General features: G+C 40.6%; 3 protein-coding genes across 6 annotated transcripts in view; 2 read left to right on the top strand and 1 right to left on the bottom strand.

Moving 5' to 3' along the window:
- Nucleotides 1-19,612, bottom strand: part of LOC127516505 (uncharacterized) — a 263,532-nt gene that overhangs the window by 66,399 nt on the left and 177,521 nt on the right. The gene's annotated exons all lie outside the window — the stretch shown is intronic.
- LOC127516507 (macrophage mannose receptor 1-like) overlaps nt 1-19,612 on the top strand; it is a 77,127-nt gene that overhangs the window by 18,928 nt on the left and 38,587 nt on the right. Inside the window, exon 1 of one of the 2 annotated variants that reach the window (XM_051901255.1) lies at nt 659-908. The exons of the other annotated variant lie outside the window; for it this stretch is intronic. The gene's annotated coding sequence lies outside the window, so the exon portion shown is untranslated. Of the gene's footprint in view, nt 1-658; nt 909-19,612 lie in introns of those variants that run through there. 2 annotated transcript variants of the gene reach the window in all.
- LOC127516500 (uncharacterized) lies at nt 9,569-16,269 on the top strand. Of its 2 annotated transcripts, none has more exons than XM_051901239.1 (3): nt 9,569-10,057; nt 10,225-10,287; nt 10,910-16,269. In XM_051901239.1, exon 3 carries the CDS (start codon nt 12,707-12,709, stop codon nt 14,411-14,413), a length of 1,707 nt encoding a protein of 568 aa, XP_051757199.1. In that variant the 5' UTR covers nt 9,569-10,057; nt 10,225-10,287; nt 10,910-12,706; the 3' UTR covers nt 14,414-16,269. The 2 variants fall into 2 exon arrangements, with proteins under 2 accessions (XP_051757199.1, XP_051757200.1); XM_051901240.1 differs by having other exon boundaries at nt 9,596-10,057.

Below are 19,612 nucleotides of genomic sequence, written 5' to 3'. Positions count from 1 at the left end.
TAAAATGTTAAAGCATGACTGCAGTGGTTCAACTTTAATGTTATGAAGCGATGAGAATACTTTTTGTGCGCAAAAACTAAACAAAAATAATGACTTTATTCAATAAATTCATCTCTCTCCTGTCATTCTGCTACGCTATTTTCATTGCAGAGCTTCCATGTTTACGTCCGAATGCGGGATCAGTATTGACCGGCTCGGGTCACATGAGCCGGCCAATAATGAGCTGGTGCTCAGACACAGAACCTGGAAGTGCTGCAATGAAAATAGCGTATGAGAGGGGAGAGATTAATTTGTTGAATAAAGGCATTATTTTTATGTTTTGTTTTTGCACACAAAAAAATATTCTCGTCGCTTAATAATATTAAGGTTGAACCACTGCAGTCACGTTGACAATTTGAACAATGTTTTTACTACTTTTCTGGACCTCGTATGATGGCCATTACGTTGCTTTCAATGGAGGATTTAAAAAAAAAACTCTCGGATTTCATCAAAAATATTTTAATTTGTTTTCCGAAAATGAACGAAGGTCTTACGGGTGTGGAACGACATGAGGGAAAGTAATTAATGACAGAAATTTCATTTTTGGGTGAACTAACCCTTTAAAGTCTTTATCTTGTCTCTGTTGTGAATGTCTCCTCCTCAACACCAGGGGTCTCTGCTCTCAGAAGAGGGAAAAGAAAAAAATATAAGAGCAAAAAAAAAAGTTTCTCTCTCATTCTATATGCAAATAAGGGGTCAGAGGTGGACAAATACACAAACATAGAGGAAGGAAAGTATGAAAATTAGTTTTAGAACAATACACAAATGATGTTCTGATGAATGAGGGATGAGAGCAGATATAATGATCACACTGTTTAAAGCTGCAGACAGAAACATCAGACTCAGGACAGAAACACACGACCTCTAAAGTAAGAACAACTCACATGTTCATTCTTCAAACACAACTAGACTTTGAGATGTTAATATTGTCTGAATGATTGTGAATTGTGTTGTTCTGCTATTTTTTAAATTACATGATCATGTTTTATTTCAAGATGAATATGGGATTATCTGAGTTTTTCAATGTGTTTCTTCCTCAGAAATGGAGCAAACTCTATATTTCATTCTTCTTCTCATTGGTGAGTGTGTTTGTTGTTTTATTTATGGTTTATAGTTTCATCAGGTTTGACTCTGTTATGAAAAGCATTAAATCAAACCCTCTCTTTCACAGCTCTCTGCTCCGTATCTGAATGTGTTCAGCGTCAGTATCACTTTATAAACGTGATGAAGAACTGGACTGAAGCTCAGAGATACTGCAGAGAGAAATACACAGATCTGGCCACCGTTGACAACATGAACGACATGAACGAGGTGAAGAAGAGTGTGAAAGATGGTGTTCAGTATGTCTGGATTGGGCTGCAGAAGACGGGTGTTGATAAATGGCAGTGGTCTTCAGGTGATCCTGCGCTCTATCTGAACTGGGCTCCTGAACAACCTGGTGGCAGAGATGAGTGTGTTATGATGAGAAATGGACAATGGCATGATTTGACATGTAGTGACAGACGGACTTTCATCTGCAATTCATCTAACAACGGTGAGTTCAGTTTCCTACAATGACAACAAACATTCATTTATAGAAAGATACACTGTATACTGTACAACATTTTAATGCAATACTAAATTCTGCAACTTTTTAATCTGGTCATAAATATAGGGGACTGTAGATATTTTTCCGCTTTCAACTTCTGAGAAAATAAACCGATATTGAACGAATGTTGATCTTTTGTTGTTGATAACTGTGGGAATCTGACATTAGAGATCATAGAGAATTATATTTTCAGCAAACTTTATACTGTAAATGATAAATTCAAAAACATCAAACCATTGTTTTGACCAGCATAAATTCTAATAAATTCTAATAAATTAATGAATGCATAACATTTTAACATATAATAGACATAATGAACTTGCCCCATCTTGATATTTATGAACAAAACTTTTTTTCGTGAGAACAAAGTTCAGTTCTTGTCAGTGTGATTTTATTGTGTTACTGTAAAAATTATGTGCTATGGACTTAAAAACATATGATAACAATATTACACATGATATTGTTGAGTAGTTTTTATAGCTTGATTTCTGTAATGGAGTCTACATGAATAAATCATGTAAAATCTCCTAAATTATTTATTTATTATTTTTGTGAACTGTGGGGACATTCCATAGGCGTAATGGTTTTTATACTGTACAAACTGTATTTTCTCTCCCCCTACACTACCCCTAAACCTACCCATCACAGGAAACTGCACATTTTTACTTTCTCAAAAAAACTCATTCTGTATGATTTATAAGCCTTTTGAAAAATGGGGACATGGGATAATGTCCTCATAAGTCACCCTCTCCTTGTAATACGTATGTCATACCCATGTCATTATACAAATTTGTGTCCTGATATGTCACAAAAACACACACACTTAATTGCTTTTATTTGGATCTGAAAGGCATTACAATGAAAACAAGATCCAAATACTCTGGGAAGGGTCTTTGGCAAGGTGACAGATCTACAATTCATGGCTCACATACTTGTACAGGTTCTTCCATTTATAATACTCAACACATTAAGGATAAATAAAACATCTCCGTCTCCATATTTGCATGCTCCCTATGATGGCTGAAACAGAGCAGAATTTTGCAAGCCTTTTTACTTCCTTTTTTTGCAGCCCCCCTAACTGCATCCCCCTGATCACATTCTTATGGACATGGCCTAATCTTCCAAATACCAAAATTATTCATTTACAGTTGTATCCAAGTTGGTAAATGAGATCTACCAGTGGTTGATATTTCAATAGTTTAGAATAGTAGCAAGTATCCATATACAGGTCAAAACAGCAGCCCACCTCAAAGATACATACAGATTTCATAACCTTATTTACAATTACAATGTCAGGAGTATTTGGAATATTTTTAAAATAATCACTGTCGGATGAGTTATGATAAAACCAGTTAAATCGTACAGTGCTATGCTTGTAAATCTTACTATCATGTCCACAAATTACCTTTTGCAAGTCCTTTGCAACCAGATCAACCAAACGGTCATGTCTGGCCACATAAAGTCCTTTATAATTGTAGCATCCATTAAGTATATGAGCAACCGTTTCATTTTCCTGCTGAATTGGATGTAATATACAGTAGGGTTTATGCTTTGATGGATACCACGTTGCCAAATTATAATTCGTTGGAAGACACTGTAATCTTGCTTTGATCATGAAAATTAGAATGTCATCTGAGATTGAGAAGTTTGTCAGGACAGAATGAGACACTGAATGGTCGGCAAATTGAAGTAATGCAAGTTTTCCTTGCAATCTGAGACCTGTCCAGTGCTGTCCGTTTTGGGTCTGACTAAGCTGAAGAATTGAGGCTCTTGCGTGTTTAATCTGTAGCTGCTGAGGTGTACTGTCTTTATTGAAGATCGCCAGGGTGGAGACCAGCGGATCGGTGATTATGTTGTCGTTGAGAGTAACTACTTCTCTGTCGGGTCCCAGCCAAGACAGCTGTATTCCTGTACGGCAGCAGAGATCATTTAAAATCTAGCCAGTCGGAGCGCACTCCGAATCCGGCTGCTCTGATGTCTAACTTTCCGTTCTACTTTAGTTTAAATCCAAGAAACTGGGACTCGTTTGTAGAAGCAGCAGGTATTTTGCGACGCTGTAGATGTAAAAACAGCGATTCGCGTGATAGTTCTCTAACAGTCATATCGTCATTGTTGAACATGTTTAGAAGATGTCCTGTTCTGGAAGCGGTGTAAAGCCATTCAATGTTTGGGACACCGAGACCTCCATCTCTACGTGGCTGGAAGATAATGTCCCGAGTTGTACGACTATTAAGACAAAACCATTTCCTCACCAGCTTCACCGTTTCGTTGTTCATCACTGACAATGTACTTTGTGGAATATGTACGTTCGGGAAAAGGTGTTGAATTTTAGCCGCTGCGATCAGCCTGTTGGCTTCGATCTTCATCATTATAGGGAGTGGGGCAGCATCAATCAGCCCAAGTCTTTGAGTGTAACTCTGTGATCTGTTCCTCCCAATCGCCACTGATGTTAAATTTATGACCCAGATAAGGATATGTTTCGTGGCGTTCATACAGTCGGATGGGTTTCTGCATTAATGAAAAGGCAGGGGGTTTATCAGGCTTTGCTTTATACCATCTGTTTCCTCCACTGCGCCTTTCATAGAATGCAGCATATTTTGTATGTTTGATGTCTAAACCTGACCACCTTATGAACTCATCTGTGCGGAGGAGCATGTTGGTAATAACGCTTTCATCTCTTGAAGAGATTTCCACATCATCTGCATAGCCTTGCACTGGGTTTGGGGATCGCACGCCTGCTGGTGCGCACTGGCACAACCACTTCATCCAGGAGTTAATCGGCAGAATGAAATTGATGGCGCTCCACAGGCACCCTGTTTTGAGGCCAATTTTAAGTGGTATGGGGTCGGTTAGGGCACTTCCACATATGACTTGGATGTAAGAGTTATTATAAACATCTTTAATTATGTCTACATGCAGCTGTGGTAGTCTTATTCCGTCTAATGTGTGAAACATGACATCATGGAGCAAAGTGCCAAATGCGTCACAAAAATCCAAAAAGACAGTGAAGAATTTGGTAGATGAGTGTTTGAAGTCATCTATTCCCGTTTTAAGACAGAAGACATGCTCATTCATCCCCTGCCTATTGATATAAGCTTTTTGCTTTGGTGAAAGTATTCCTGTCTCTACTAACCAGGGAAGTATTCGTGACAGCATACATTTCATAAACACCTTATAGACTGTAGGTGATAAGGAGATGTCTCTCCAGGTAGACGGGTCGTCAGGAATATTATCTTTTTTGGGGATACGATGGATCAGGGCCCCTTTCCATGATTCTGGAACTTTACCATTCTCCAGACAGGTGTTAAATATATTGGACACACCATTTGTTTGGTAGTTTTCAGCGTTTCGTAAGTCACACCATCAAGTCCACTTGCTTTATTATTGGGGAGGTCTTTAACCACTTTCTCCACTTCAGTGACAGTGAACAGCAAAGTGTTAAGTTGGCTAGATTGTACAGGAAATAATGATCCAGTCCATGGCGGTGCATTTAACATGCTTTCAGGCCTCTTAGGCGCGCATTTGAAAGTATAGTAGTTCTGCACAGATAGTATATTATTTGTGCTGACTGGTACATTTGGGTATGTACTGTTGTTAAGAATAATTTGGATTGCTCTAGATTTTCTATTCTGCCATAAAAATGAAAGTTTATCTTTGCCCACCTGATTTTGTTGGTTCCACTCCGTGGCGCCCTCAATGCTGGCTTAACGATGTCCCGCAAAAAGCACAGCTCCACCTCGATCCAGCCGGCGAGGGAATCCGCGGTCTGGGCCTCAGGAAGGCCTCCGCTAGCTCGCAGCATTCTCTTCAGTATACGGTTTGTAAACTTCAGGAAAGGTAATCCAAACTGCCTTCCATTTCGCCAGGTGATTGTAAAAGTTCCGTTCTTAAAGTAAACTCCATTTAAAATGCGGATGAGTCTGATCCATTTTGTCGGCGTTTCTCCTGAAAAGAGGAAGTTATGTTTATCCTCGAGGTGTTTCGTGTCCAGGGTCTAAATGCTCTTTCCTGATTTTGGAATAGAATCCACTCATCCTGGCCCAGTGTTTTTACAGTGGTCGAAAAGTCTGTGTAGTTTCCACCCGCTGGGTGCTAACCCTAACCCTAGACACAGACACAGACACACACACACACACACACACACATACATATATAGACTAATTTAAATGTGTAATTTATTTGCATTAGCATACATTAATATAAACATTTATTTAAATATATATTTTTTTTACATTTAAAGTAATTTGCATTAGCATATATAAAATGTATGATTTTATACATTTAAATATTCTAATGAAAGTGTATTTAAATGTAGTACTATTGTGCATTAGCATATATTGATATAAAAACTGAAACATATTTTTAACACATTTAAAGTAATTTTCATTAGCATATTTAAAAAGTATGATTTAATACATTTAAATATGTTAATGGGAGTGAATTTAAATGTATAATTATAAAAACTTTGAAGACAAACTTTAATTTGTCTTGAAAAAGCCTCGCCAGAAAGTTTAAAATAGTTTTAAAATCTTGAAGTTTGAAGCTTTTCAGTTTGAAATAGTTTAAGTTTTAGTTTGAATGGATGAATCGATACAGACAGACAGACAGACAGGGTTAGGGTGCTCAGGGTGGTTGTGAGGGTTTTGCTATGCGGTTGCTAAGGTACTTGGGGTGGTTGCTATGGTGTCACTATGCGGTTGCAAGGGTATTCTGGGTAGTTTCTAGGGTTGTTGGTAGGCTGTTGCTAGAGTACTAAGGGGTTGCTATGGTTTTGCCATGCGGTACAGTGTTAATGATAGATAGATAGATAGATAGATAGATAGATACTAATAGTAACTAATTAAGCATGCTGGGAACTAACAATCAATGGTGTCTCTAAATAAAACCACATAATTAAAGTAATTCTCTTAAAATAAATATTTATTCTTCTTTCCTCAATTTTATCAGCTTAATCAGTTCATCAGTTCATCCTCAAACCTGCTTAAGTTTCCTTAAAAATGAGGAAAATGAATCTCTTGGTTTTATTAGTCAAATTTTCTCAATATTTTCTATACAACAACTTTCAGGATCTCAACACAAACCTGTAAACATGTCATTCTTACTACATGAACTTTAAATTAACAAGACAAACACTAACATTAATATTAATATTGCAACAATATTCATTTGTCTGTATTAATAGTCTAAAATCCAACATTTTGAATGAACTTTTTACTGACATATTTCTAAGGACTAGTTCACAAATATATTCAGCTGCAGTGAAACATCTTCATCTGTTTGATGTTTCTCTCATTCAGATCTTTGTGTCTGAATCAAGTATTAAAATGTTTAAGGAAACATAATGAAGAAATATAAAGTTTCAATAAAATGATCACAAATGATACTTAATGTTTTATCAGCAAAATCATCATGAATATATTGTGAATATTTAATATATCATCAGCTGTAGAAACAGTCTTTGAATGACACGTGTTTCTGATGTTTCCACTGCTGCTCTTATTCACATCCAAACCATAAAGCAGCATAAGAATAATGAACAAACTGATTCATGAATCTGTTTCCATTTGTTTTTCTTAAAGCGAACACAGGACTCGTCTTTGTCAATCAGAGGATGAATTGGAGAGACGCTCAGAGTTACTGCAGACAGAATCACATTGATCTGGTCAGTGTGAGGAACCAGAATGAGAGTCAACAGCTTCAGAAGTTCATCAATGATAGTCTCATATCTGGTGATGTCTGGATCGGTCTGTTCAGAGTCAGAGACTCATGGCAGTGGTCAGATCAGAGTAACTCCTCATTCAGATACTGGAAGTCTAATGAACCTAATAATCATAGAGGTGTTGAAAACTGTGCACAGATTTATCTGAACGTTCAGGGAAAATGGAATGACGCCCCTTGCAAGGACCAACATCCTTTTGTGTGTCATGAAGGTGAGCAGATCCTCACAAAACACGCACAATCCATCCATCACCTCCAGATATCTTAAAGTTCACACTACATGTCTGACATGACAAATTCCTCCACAGTGTTTGTTCTGCATGTTGTTTTTGATCAGTCTCTCTCTAGTTTCTGCTTGTGGTTTGTTTTGTGTCCAGATAAACTGATTCTGATCAAAGAGAAGCTGACGTGGCCTGAAGCTCTGAGATACTGCAGACAGAATCATACGGATCTGGTCTCGGTTCATTCAGAAGAGATTCAGCGTGAGGTGATGAATGTGGTTAAACGGGCGTCTACTGAGGCGGTGTGGTTGGGTTTACACAACTACTGCAGCATGAACATGTGGCTCTGGTTGAGCGGAGAGATCGTGTGCTATCAGAACTGGGCTCCAGGGAACGGAACGACACCGGAAGACTGCCGCCTCGAGAAGAGAAAAGGAGCAGTTCAGTCTGGAGGAGATCAGCGCTGGATCAGCCTTCCTGAAACTCGCAAACTCAACTTCATCTGCAGCAGAAATTATGAGTGAAAAGACACGTGAATGTTTGTGTGTTTACTTACATTCACTGTTTTTATTCTCCATTATTTTTCTTATTTACTTGTTTGATTTGTTCTTTAATAATTTCTGAGTGAATCTATTAATTGTGTTTTAAAAGTCTCTGTTTTATTTCTGTATGTTAATGATCATGACATAATGTGATCTTATCAAAGTTTTCTAACATTAATGTTTAATATTCTTTACAAACACAATATATGTGTGTTTTAATAATCTTTTTGCATATCTGGTGTGTTTATGTGTCTTTATGTTTTCACTAATATTATCTACATCAATAACTGGTTGAATGTCATTCTGTGAGCAGCAGATCTTAAGAATAATATTATTTGTGTCTCAGCAGAATGAAATCTGATTTATTCTTAGAAAGGCAGAAGTGAATTGTTGTCAAATTAAAAGTAACAAATATGTAAAATTATATATTTGATTGTTGATGTGTTTGGATGATATTTAGGATATGTTGTCACAGGCAAATTTCAGCTTCCTGGAATAAATTAGGTGTGTGAATATTTGGGTATAAAAATTAGATTCTCAAAAAATGATTCTAGCTGTTTGCTCAGTTTATTTAAATAAAATAAGCTGAAACAACACAAATCTTTTGTTTTTTAATTGTCATTTGCACTCAATGTAATTAGTTTAAATGAAATTAAATTTGTAAAATGTTAAGTTAACTTAAACCATTTGTGTTGGGAATACATGAATCATTTCTGTTGCATTGACTGAAACTGGGCAGTGGATTTCTAGTTCCCAGCATTCTTTGCATAGGGAAAGATCAGGAGAGTAAATGTTGAAATTAAATTGTGTGGAAAAGTTTTCCTTAATTCAATTACGTTCAGTGAACAATTTTATTTGAGTGTCGATTCGATTCAAGAGCGATTTTCACAAATTCAGAACAATTCGATTCGAGACGATTTACAATGGGATTCAGTTATTCTGAATTTTTTAAGTGCATTCATAGAGTTATTTCACTGCTTCCCTTAATGGGTCTTAGTCATGGTGTGAATTACACATCGACCTTCAGGGGGTCAGAGAGTGATGGCAAAATTAAAACCCTTTTGTCCATTATTACATCATGTTAGTTCTTAATTATGATGTAAGATTCTTTATCTTACTGACCTTTGTCTAATTGACATTTTCATTTTTTCGTATCTCTTACTTTTGATTGGCTAAGAAATCAAATGAACAACAACCAATCATATAATATTTTTCATATATTTTACTAATGACAATTTTAAGATTTATGTACTACAAACACTTGTGCACTACGTCATCCTGAAGTCAGGTGTTCTGATGAATAATGTTATTAGACTGTGCTACCAACACTTTGGGCCCTATTTTAATGATCTAAGCTCATGGTCTAAAGCGGACGGCGCAAGTGCACTTTTGCTAGTTTAATGATCGGAAAAATGGTCGCCGTGCACGGTGCATTGTCTAAAAAGGTTGTCCCTATTCTCTTATTGAGTAATACAGTAGATGTGTTTTGGACGTTACGTGCAATAAACCAATCAGAGTCTCATCTCCCATTCCTTTTAAAAGCCAGTTGCACTCGTGTAACTGGTGTGAAAAGTTTATTGATTTAATCTGACTTTTGTTTATTTCCTTCTGTATTTGTATTATTTTTATCTTTTTCTTCTTCTCTTAAATTGTTTTATTAATGCTTTATATTTGAATACATTTGTAAAAAAAAAAAAAAAAAAAAAAAAAAGTGAACTTTTGGTTTAGTGAACTTCACGAAATTTTGTTCCTATATTATCGTTCACAAGTTATGTAAAAATAACGCTAAAGTAGCGGAACTTTTCTTTGGGAATTTGTTGGGGGAGGGAACGTTATCAGTGGAACACACCTGCGGGGTTTCCTCTTGCACGACATGCGATTGCCTCAGTCTACTTGTGTATGAGGCCGATGACGCATATGATTTTCGCTTCTCCCCAAAAAATATCCTGGTATGGTGATGTTTCTTGTTTAAAACGCATATTTGTTGCTGGAAGAATGTGATTGACATATAGTAACATTTAATTATGTTAGCTATGATGAAAATGTATTGTTTAATGTGTTATTTGATTTAAATGATGTACATCATGATGCTAACTAATTAGCATTGTATGCTTAGTGTGTACCAGAGTGGGAGAAGCTGTCGCCCCGTTGCTCCACTGATTATTTTCCCTAATTACAGGTATGTCGTTCAATCAGTTCTGTTACAAAAAGAAAAGAGATTTAGTTGACTGATAATGAATGTATATGGTACAGAGAGTGTGTTATGGGAGAAAGAAGTGGATTTAATTGTTTATGTTGTCTGTGACGCACTTTGTGCGGCCTGCATATGGTACGGTGCTGAATATATCCCATGTTTTATTCCATTTTTGATACGTAATGTGTGAAATATGGGTTTGTACATACAAATGGCATTATAATTGTTTATTTGTTTTATTATAAGATATTATCGTATAAATATTTGAATTAATGCATATGTTACTAATGTAATATAGATATTGTATTTAATATACTATTGTAATGTACTAATTATATTATATTATACACTACTGTAATATATTTATTGTAATAGAATAAGAATATTGATCTGATGTATAAGAAAAACGAGATACTTATATATTATAAGTAGTACAATTGATTTACATTTATATAATTCTTTTCCATTGTTGTATAATATCAGTCTACTTGTGTATGAGGCTGATGACGCATATGATTTTCGCTTCTCCCCAAAAAATATTCTGTGTGTACCAGAGTGGGAGAAGCTGTCGCCCTGTTGCTCCACTGATTATTTCCCTTAATTACAGATACATTGCTGAATCTCATCAAGTGGTCGTGTGGTCCTTGTGTGTGTGAGAGAGAGTGACCGGTCCAGACACGCTACATAATTTGGTGCCATGACCCGGATTCGAACCGGGGTTGCTGCGGCCGATCGCTGGGGTTTGACAACGCTGGATCACAATGCTTCTGCAACCGACGGACGAAAGATCTTCATTGTTGACGTTCTAGTGGCGGTGTCTGGACATTGAACTGAACTGAGTAACTGAACTCTCGTTCCACATTACGCACACATTGGACTTTGCACGTTTCGCACATTGAACTGTGTTCCGTTTTTTTTTGTTTTTTTTCCTCATTTCTGCTTGTTTAAGCATACAGTAATTGCAAGGTACCTTAATTTTTTCTTGTTTATGCTTTTCATTATCTAAAATTCGCAATATGGCAGAAGGGGGATGGAACGAAGATTTAGTGACAACACACATTGGCAGGGGGCGTGGGTTGTTTGGGGTATCCGAGCCTGTAGTCGGCAAACCACGCATCTTGGTCTATGATTCTGTGACTGATCCGACTGTGCTTAATAATGAGTCGAGTAAGCCAAAGTCTTCCACCCCTGCCAATGCTGGTCCTGACAACGTTACGCAGCAACTACGCGACCTTATTGGTGAGCTCGGAAGCCAGATAGGTGACTCCATTGTCACACGGTTGTTAACAAACCAGACTTCAGCATCACCTGGTTCCGTTCCATCGTTTGAGCAGCAACCCTCTAGCACAATGCCCATGTCTACGAGCCTTGATCTGTCTAAATTAAACCTCATAGTCAAAGCTGACATTAAAGAACCACAAATGTTCAGAGGGGACGGTAGCGACAAATGTTCCATCCTAGAGTGGATTGAACAGATGAATGTATATTTGTCCAAAAAGGGTTGCGGCAAAGCCGACGGGGTAGAAGAAATACTGAACCATCTCTGTGGCCGTGCAAAGAGCATTGTCAAGGTTAAGCTAAAAAGTAGCCCAGTTGCTGTACTTAGCCCTGAAGTTGTTTATGAGGTACTGCAGCGCTATTTTAGTGAGAGCCCTGGCTCGTGCCAGCCGCTAGCCGATTTTTATGCAACCCAGCCGAAGCTTAACGAGCACCCTGTTGACTATTGGGTCAGGTTAAATGAGGCGGCTGAGCTAGCAGATGCTCACCTGCAAAGATGTGGTATCAAGATGAAAAATATGAGCTCAGAGATTGCAATGATGTTTATCAGGAACTGTCCCAAACCCATAAGCAAATGGTCAGCTGAGGAGGTCCAAGAGGCCATTGACGAGCATGAGAGAGACTTTAAGTCACGAAAGCCGCTTCCATCTGCGCCCAAAGTTACAGTAAATCAGGCTGTTGTTGCCGAAAAGCCCATTAGCATGCAGGTAGCAGTAGGAAGCGAAAGTGTAGGTGTAACCTCTGCTGCGTGTATTGCAAGCCCACACCCTAAAACAAGTGAAACCACAGAATTGGGCACTTTAGAGCGTGTACTGAAAATGCTAGAAAGGGTGTTGGAATGCACAACTCTACCTGTTTCAGAACCAAAGCCTTGTACGTCACCGTGGTATTGAACATCCCCGTGTGCAGTGTGCGGAGACCGATCTCATTCAACCCGTTCACACTGTATGAGAGAAAGAAGATGCCTTGATTGTTTAAAGTTTGGACATCAACGTAAACAGTGTCACAGAGTTGTTGGCCAAGGTGTGGCCCAGACCAGTGACGGTCAGGGAAACTAGATCACTCACACTGGGGAGAGGGCAGTGTGAGTGTTGAGAGTCAGCCTCTCACCAGCGAAGATGATCCGATGGTCGTCTATAGCAACCATTGTCAGGTTGAGTCAAGTGGCAGTATCATTTTGTTCCAAGACATCACGAAGCTGGAAAAAGCTGACAGTTTGTTTTATACCGATGTGTTGGTGAATGATACAGTCATTTGCCAAGGCCTGTTAGACACGGGTTCTATGGCATGTACTATTAATGAGGAAATCGAGCGCAAGTTGATGGATACATGCGGGATTCTTGAGTCTGGGCAGCCCCATGCTGATGTTTTGCTTGTAGGGTGTGGCGGTGTTCGGGTCAAACCCAAGTGTATCCACCAGCTAAAGATGTGTGTGTATGGATTCTCAGTCGTTGTGCCTACCCTGGTTGTACCAGGGCAAAAAGACCAGTTAATTGTTGATACTAACGTCATCAAGTATGTTCTCAGTCAACTTAAGCAGTCCCAAAGCTATTGGCGCGTTATGAACCAGCCAAACGCAACAGGAGAACCAGAAATTCAGTGGTTTTTGAATATGCTTTCTGGGCATGACAGATGGGAAGGTGGTAGCATCCCAACCGTTGTCGTTACCGCTAAGCTCACTCAAGCTGTCACGCTTTTACCTCAACAAGAGCACCTTGTGTGGGGCAGACTCCCGACCAGTTCCATCATTTCTGTGGGTAGTACTGTGTTAGTTGAGCCATCTAAGGCACATACTCATAAGAAAGGTGTTCTTGTCGGGCGTGTTATAACCACATTGCCTGGTGACAGATGGGTGCCGATTAAGTTGATTAACCCATCCAATAAACCTGTCACTTTGAGACGTAACACTAAAATAGCAGACGTATCTCCTGTTTTAGCAGTTGAAGACCTGGACGTGCAGACCGAACACTGTGATGGGGAGAATGTGAACATGCAGAGCCAATCCGTCTCCTCTAGCACAGACGCAGGGGTTAGTTCTCTCTTTGGTATTCGTGACACACTGCGGAAGCTCGGTCTCAGTGATCTTGACATTGAGTCCTGCGAGGTGACTCCATATTGGAAAGACCAGCTTCTGCAGTTGATTCAAAGACATCAAGATGTGTTTTCTAAACATAAGCTAGACTGTGGCAAGGCCAAAGAGTTTGTCCATAGGATCCATCTGTCTGATAACCGGCCGTTTAGACTTCTGTATCGGCGTGTCCCTCCAGCTCAGTATCAGACACTGAGAAAAGTGCTCTCGGATATGGAAGAGCAAGAGATTATCCGAAAGTCTTGTAGTGAATGGGCATCTCCGCTGGTCCTGGTATGGAAGAAAAGCGGTGATCTTCGTGTTTGCGTTGATTACTGCTGGCTTAATGCCCGGACCATCAAGGACGCTCACCCCTTACCTCACCAAGCAGACTGCTTGGCGGCCTTGGGCGGAAACGCGATCTTTAGCGCGATGGATCTCACTTCCGGCTTTTATAATATCGCAATGGCCGAGGAGGACAAAAAGCTTACGGCCTTCACAATGCCGATGGGGCTGTTTGAGTTTAATCGGTTACCGCAAGGGTTGTGCAATAGTCCCGCCAGTTTTATGCGCCTAATGACGAACATCTTCGGCGATCAAAACTTCCTGACGTTGCTTTGCTATCTGGCTGACCTACTCGTGTACGCCCCAGACGAGGGCGAGGCTATAAAGAGGCTTGGGTTAGTGTTCAGTAGGCTCAGAGAGCATGGGCTAAAGTTAGCGCCTAAAAATGTCATTTCCTCCAGAGGGGTGTGCGGTTTTTAGGGCATGTCATTGACAGTTCAGGGGTAGCGACTGACCCAGATAAGGTCAGCGCTATTGGGGCAGTGACGGAGTCTGATTTAATGATGGAGGATGGGGTAACCCCATCCCAAAGAAAGATCAAATCGTTCCTTGGTATGGTGCTGTATTACCAGAGGTTCATCCAAAATTGCTCCACCATCGCGAAACCTCTGTTTGCTTTGACAGCTGCGCCAAGGGGCAAGAAGTCTCCGGAGAAGGGTACTGCTGCGTTCAGAAAGTTGAGTCCTGGTGACTGGAAGGAGGAGCACAGTAGGGCCTTCCAGCAGTTAAAAGCTGCTCTGATCAATTCAGTGGTACTCACACATCCTGATTTTGGTCGCCCATTTATTTTGTCCACTGACGCGTCCATGGATGGTTTGGGGGCCGTACAAAGCCCTTACGCACGCTCAGGCGAAGTATCCTGCTCACCGCTTAGAGTTTTTGGCTTTGAAGTGGTCCGTCTGCGACAAATTCAGCCACTGGCTGAAAGGCCATGAATTTGTTGTTTGGACGGACAATAATCCCTTAACTTACATCCTTACAAAGCCTAAACTCTGGAACTGTCGTTTCAGCATCAAGTATATACCTGGCAGCAAGAACGTTGTGGCTGATGCTTTAAGTCGTCAACCCTTTGTCCATAACCGGGTCAGTCAGAGGTTGCTGAACGAGCCTTACAGTGCGTTGCTTAAGGAAGCAGAGCAATTTGAGAGAGACACAGTGAAGGACGCATTCAGGCTTAGTGCTGGTATCCAGAGCGCTGAATTTCCTCCTTGTGTAACACCAAGTCGTTGTCCACTTTCCAGTGCCGAGGTGTCTGCAGTGTTGGAGGGTCACAGTGACTGGGAAGCAGGAGTTGAGTCAAGGGCAATCTCCTGGATTGCCCAAGACACCCAACATTTATTGCCTCCTGGGCAGTGCCCATTACCAGTCTTCTCCTTAGACGAGCTTCGAGACAGACAACAAAACGACCCTTGCCTGTTGTGAGGGACCGGGAAGCCAAGGACAAGGAACACCAGCTATTTACTAGAAAAATGGGTTTTTTATTTGAACCCAAAAAAAGAAAATCAACTTTATAAACTCATAATCTTTTACAACACAACAAAATAGAAAAAAATAAAAACAAAAAAATAAACTCAAACTATTCAGAAAACAAAAGCAACAAACTAAAGCTGACTTGACGTAATGAACAAAGCAACAACTTATAAAGGAAAGGATGGGCCCATTACAAATTAAGAGGAAAACAAACGAAACTTTACACTTAACATAAAACATCAAATAAATCAAATAGAATCATACAAAGAAATACATCAAATCAAAATAAAGAAAAACAAAATGCAAATCAAATACAGCAAATGTACAACTACATAAATCAATTAATAAAAAAACAACAGCGTTTCCTTCTCCCCCGGGCAACTTCAGCGAATGGAAAATCCGGGCGGAACTAATAGCGCTTAAATGCCCTGTTCTGGCCGGACTCCAATTTTCGTGACACCAGGATGCGGCCGCAGCAGACCATGTTGAAAGATCGCCACACGTCAACGGTAAACTTAAACTCAAAATCTAGAAACAAATATAAATAACAGATACAATGCAACTAATTTGTGTGCACTCCAAATCAGCAGCAATGTATATAAAAATATGTTATAAATGTAATTATATGCAAACCAAATAAAGAATGAACGAATATTGTTTGTTTTGTGTAGTTATTAAAAGCAATTATACTGAAACCAAAATGTGAACAAATAAGATAAACAAAAATTAACCTTAAATGTATAAACAGGTCTTCCATGTAAACGTGTACATGAATGCTTGCATGTAACTGTGTGTGTGCGCGTGTGTGCGACAATACATTCACATTACCGCTCTCGTGCGGCCACGCCTCGGGCCGTCACATTTCCCCCTCTTCAGGAATCTCGCCAGTAGAGCGAGAGAGATAATCAGCAGTAACGTTGACTTTACCAGACACATGTTGAATCTTGAATCTGAAGGGCTGCATGGCAAGATACCATCTCGTAATTCTTCCATTAGAATCCTTCATTCTCTCCAACCACTGCAATGCTTTATGATCGGTCTCCAGGGTAAACTCACGGCCTAATAGATAGTATCGTAAAGAATCCAAGGCCCACTTTATGGCTAAACATTCCTTTTCTACAGTCGAATAGCGTACCTCTCTCGGAAACAGCTTACGACTGATATATGCCACTGGCCGTCGGCTTTCTGGTGGTCCTTGCAATAGGACGGCGCCTACTCCCCTCTCAGAGGCATCAGTCTGTACAATGAACGGTCGACTAAAGTCAGGATTGTGTAGCACACTGTCAGTTGTCAAAGCTCCCTGGATGTCCCGGAAGGCTTCCAATCTCTCCTCAGTCCACTGCAGTCGATTTGGGCAACGTGCCCCCACCATATCCATTAGTAGAGCAGCCCTGCCAGAAAAATTAGGAACAAAGCGATGGTAAAATCCAGCCATACCCAGAAAAGATCGCAGATCTTTACGTGTCTGAGGCACCACACACTTTTCCAAGGCTTGAACTTTCTTCACTTGTGGTCGCACAACACCCTGGCCAATGACATAGCCCAGGTATTCAGTCTCTTGTTTGGCTACAGCACACTTATTAAGGTTGACAGTGAGGCCAGCCCTCTGAAGGCGCTGCAAGACTTCCCGGAGATGCTGCACATGTTCCTCCCAGGTATTGCTGTAAATAACAATATCATCAAGATAGGCAGCAGCAAAAGGTAAGCCACGTAATACTTGATCTATTAACCTCTGAAACGTTGCCACGGCCCCGTGAAGGCCGAACGGTAAAACCTTAAAATGGAAGAGGCCCCCTGGTGTTCTGAATGCAGTCAAGGGCCGTGAGGATGGAGTCAGTGGAATTTGCCAATACCCTTTAGAAAGGTCCATGGTTGTCAAATATTTGGATTGGCCCAAACGATCAATTAAGTCACTTATGCGAGGGGTAGGGTAGGAATCAAACTGAGATACTGAGTTCAGGTATCGAAAATCAATGCAGAACCTAATACTCCCATCCTTCTTTGGCACAAGGACTATGGGATGACACCATTCACTATTCGAAGGCTCGATAATGCCCAAGCGGAGCATAAGGTCAACCTCTTCCTGCAAGGTCACCTAGAATCACTCAGGTATTCTATAGCTCTGGCGTTTCACAACAGCATCAGGTTTTAGTACTACATCATGCTCAATCAAGTTGGTAAATCCAGGATATTCAGAAAATACCTTTGAAGTAAAGAGAGCTTGTACCTGTGACCGCTGGGAATCTGTTAGATGATCAAGCCCGATGACTCCAGGAACTGGCTGTGGCAGATACTGCTCATCTGATTCTTCCTCGTCAACACAGTGAATCATTAGTGACTGGGATTTCTCAGAACGGGGAACCTACTCCTTCAACAGATTAACGTGCAAAACTCGACTGGAGCGATCTTGACCAGGCAGGCTGATTTCATAGGTCGTAGGACCCAAACGTTTCTTAACTTCATAAGGACCCTGCCATTTGGCTAACAGTTTACTCTCCTGACTGGGCAACATGATGAGTACCTTCTTCCCGACCTCCAAATTCCTTTCTCGAGCCAGAGGATCATACCAGGTCCTCTGCCGTTCCCTGGCTTCTGCCAAATGATTCTGAGCCAAAGTAGTCATTTTCTGCAAACGTTCCCTCATTTGTAGAACATAGAAGACAACATTGGTGGGTTCTTTCCTTTCAGGACTTCCTTCCCATGTCTCCTGGAGCAGAGCCAACGGGCCTCTGACGTCACGGCCATACAACAGCTCAAAAGGAGAAAAGCCTGTGGAAGCCTGAGGAACTTCCCGATATGCAAATAGGAGATAGGGCAACCATTGATCCCAGTCTCGACCAGTCTCACTGACGAACTTCCGTAGCATCTGTTTCAAAGTCTGGTTGAATCGCTCAGTCAGCCCATCCGTTTGGGGATGATAGGGGGTTGTGCGCAGACTCTTAATTCCTAAGAGCTGGTAGACATGAAATTGGTGCCCTGGTCGGTCAAAATTTCTGTGGGAAATCCGACTCTGGAAAATAACTGGACTAAGGAAATAGCTACAAGTTTTGCCTTTACAGACCTTAATGGAAATACCTCTGGGTATCTGGTGGCATAGTCTGTTATCACCAGCATGAAGCGGTTCCCTGAGCGACTCCTCTCCACAGGACCGACGACATCCATTCCAAGTCTCTCAAATGGAGTACCAACAATAGGAAGTGGTTGTAGTGGTGCTCTTGACGGACGTCAAAGGGAAACCTTCTGACAAACAGGACAGCTTTTACAAAATTGGGCCACATCAACTTTCAAACCAGGCCAGAAAAAATACTTTTTGATTCTTGCAGTGGTCTTATTCTTCCCCAGGTGGCCAGCCCAAGGAATCGAGTGACTCAGATGTAACACCATCTCTCGAACACACCGTGGAACCACCAGTTGCTTCTGGGCCCCGATCTCTCGATAGAGTAGTCCCTTTGTTATCACATATCTGGCTGTATTGTCATTTAACGGCTTCTTTATCTCCGCAGCTTTAGCAAAGCACTCCCTAAGACTAGCATCTTCCTGCTGCATCTGAATGATGTCGGTGGGCATCTGGAAGTTCACAGGTAAGTCAGAGGTCATATTTTCAGATACTGTATGAGCAGCATATTTTACCTTTTCTTGTCTCTTTTCTCTTCTAGTCTTTCTCCTCTTCGGCACCCCAGCCTCAATCTCTGCATTGAAGAAAGGTAAAGTACTTAGTGTGGGTTCAGTCTCCTTTGACTGATTCACCTTTGCTCTGGTCACTACCATGCGGCACTGTCGCGTCGGGTGCAACAACTCCAGCAGCACTGGTATATCTCGACCGAGAATCACAGGGAAAGACAAGTAATCAGCCACCCCCACCTCCACCAGGTAAGCCTGATCTTCTATCTTAACATAAACATTGGCGGTAGGTAACAATCTTTCATCTCCATGTACACAGCAAATGGGTAGTTTGTTCACTGTGCTGATCACAGAGGGTGATATAAACTTTCTTCTTACCAGAGTCTGGTCACTGCCGGTGTCAATCAAAGCAGTCAATTTCTCACCATTTATCTCTACATTTGTAGTTCTCAAAGAGCTTGCAGATTTGGTTACATCCCTGCTTGGTACGAAACATAACTGTGTAAGCGGAGCTGAAATCTTTGGACA

Source organism: Ctenopharyngodon idella, chromosome 7 (genome assembly GCF_019924925.1).
Source record: "Ctenopharyngodon idella isolate HZGC_01 chromosome 7, HZGC01, whole genome shotgun sequence".
Classification (NCBI taxonomy): Eukaryota; Metazoa; Chordata; class Actinopteri; order Cypriniformes; family Xenocyprididae; genus Ctenopharyngodon; species Ctenopharyngodon idella.
This window is presented reverse-complemented; position numbering and strand designations above follow the sequence as displayed.

Coding starts and splice junctions, on each gene's coding strand:
- LOC127516500 (XM_051901239.1), top strand. CDS start 12,707: ATGGTCGTCTATAGCAACCATTGTCAGGTTGAGTCAAGTGGCAGTATC.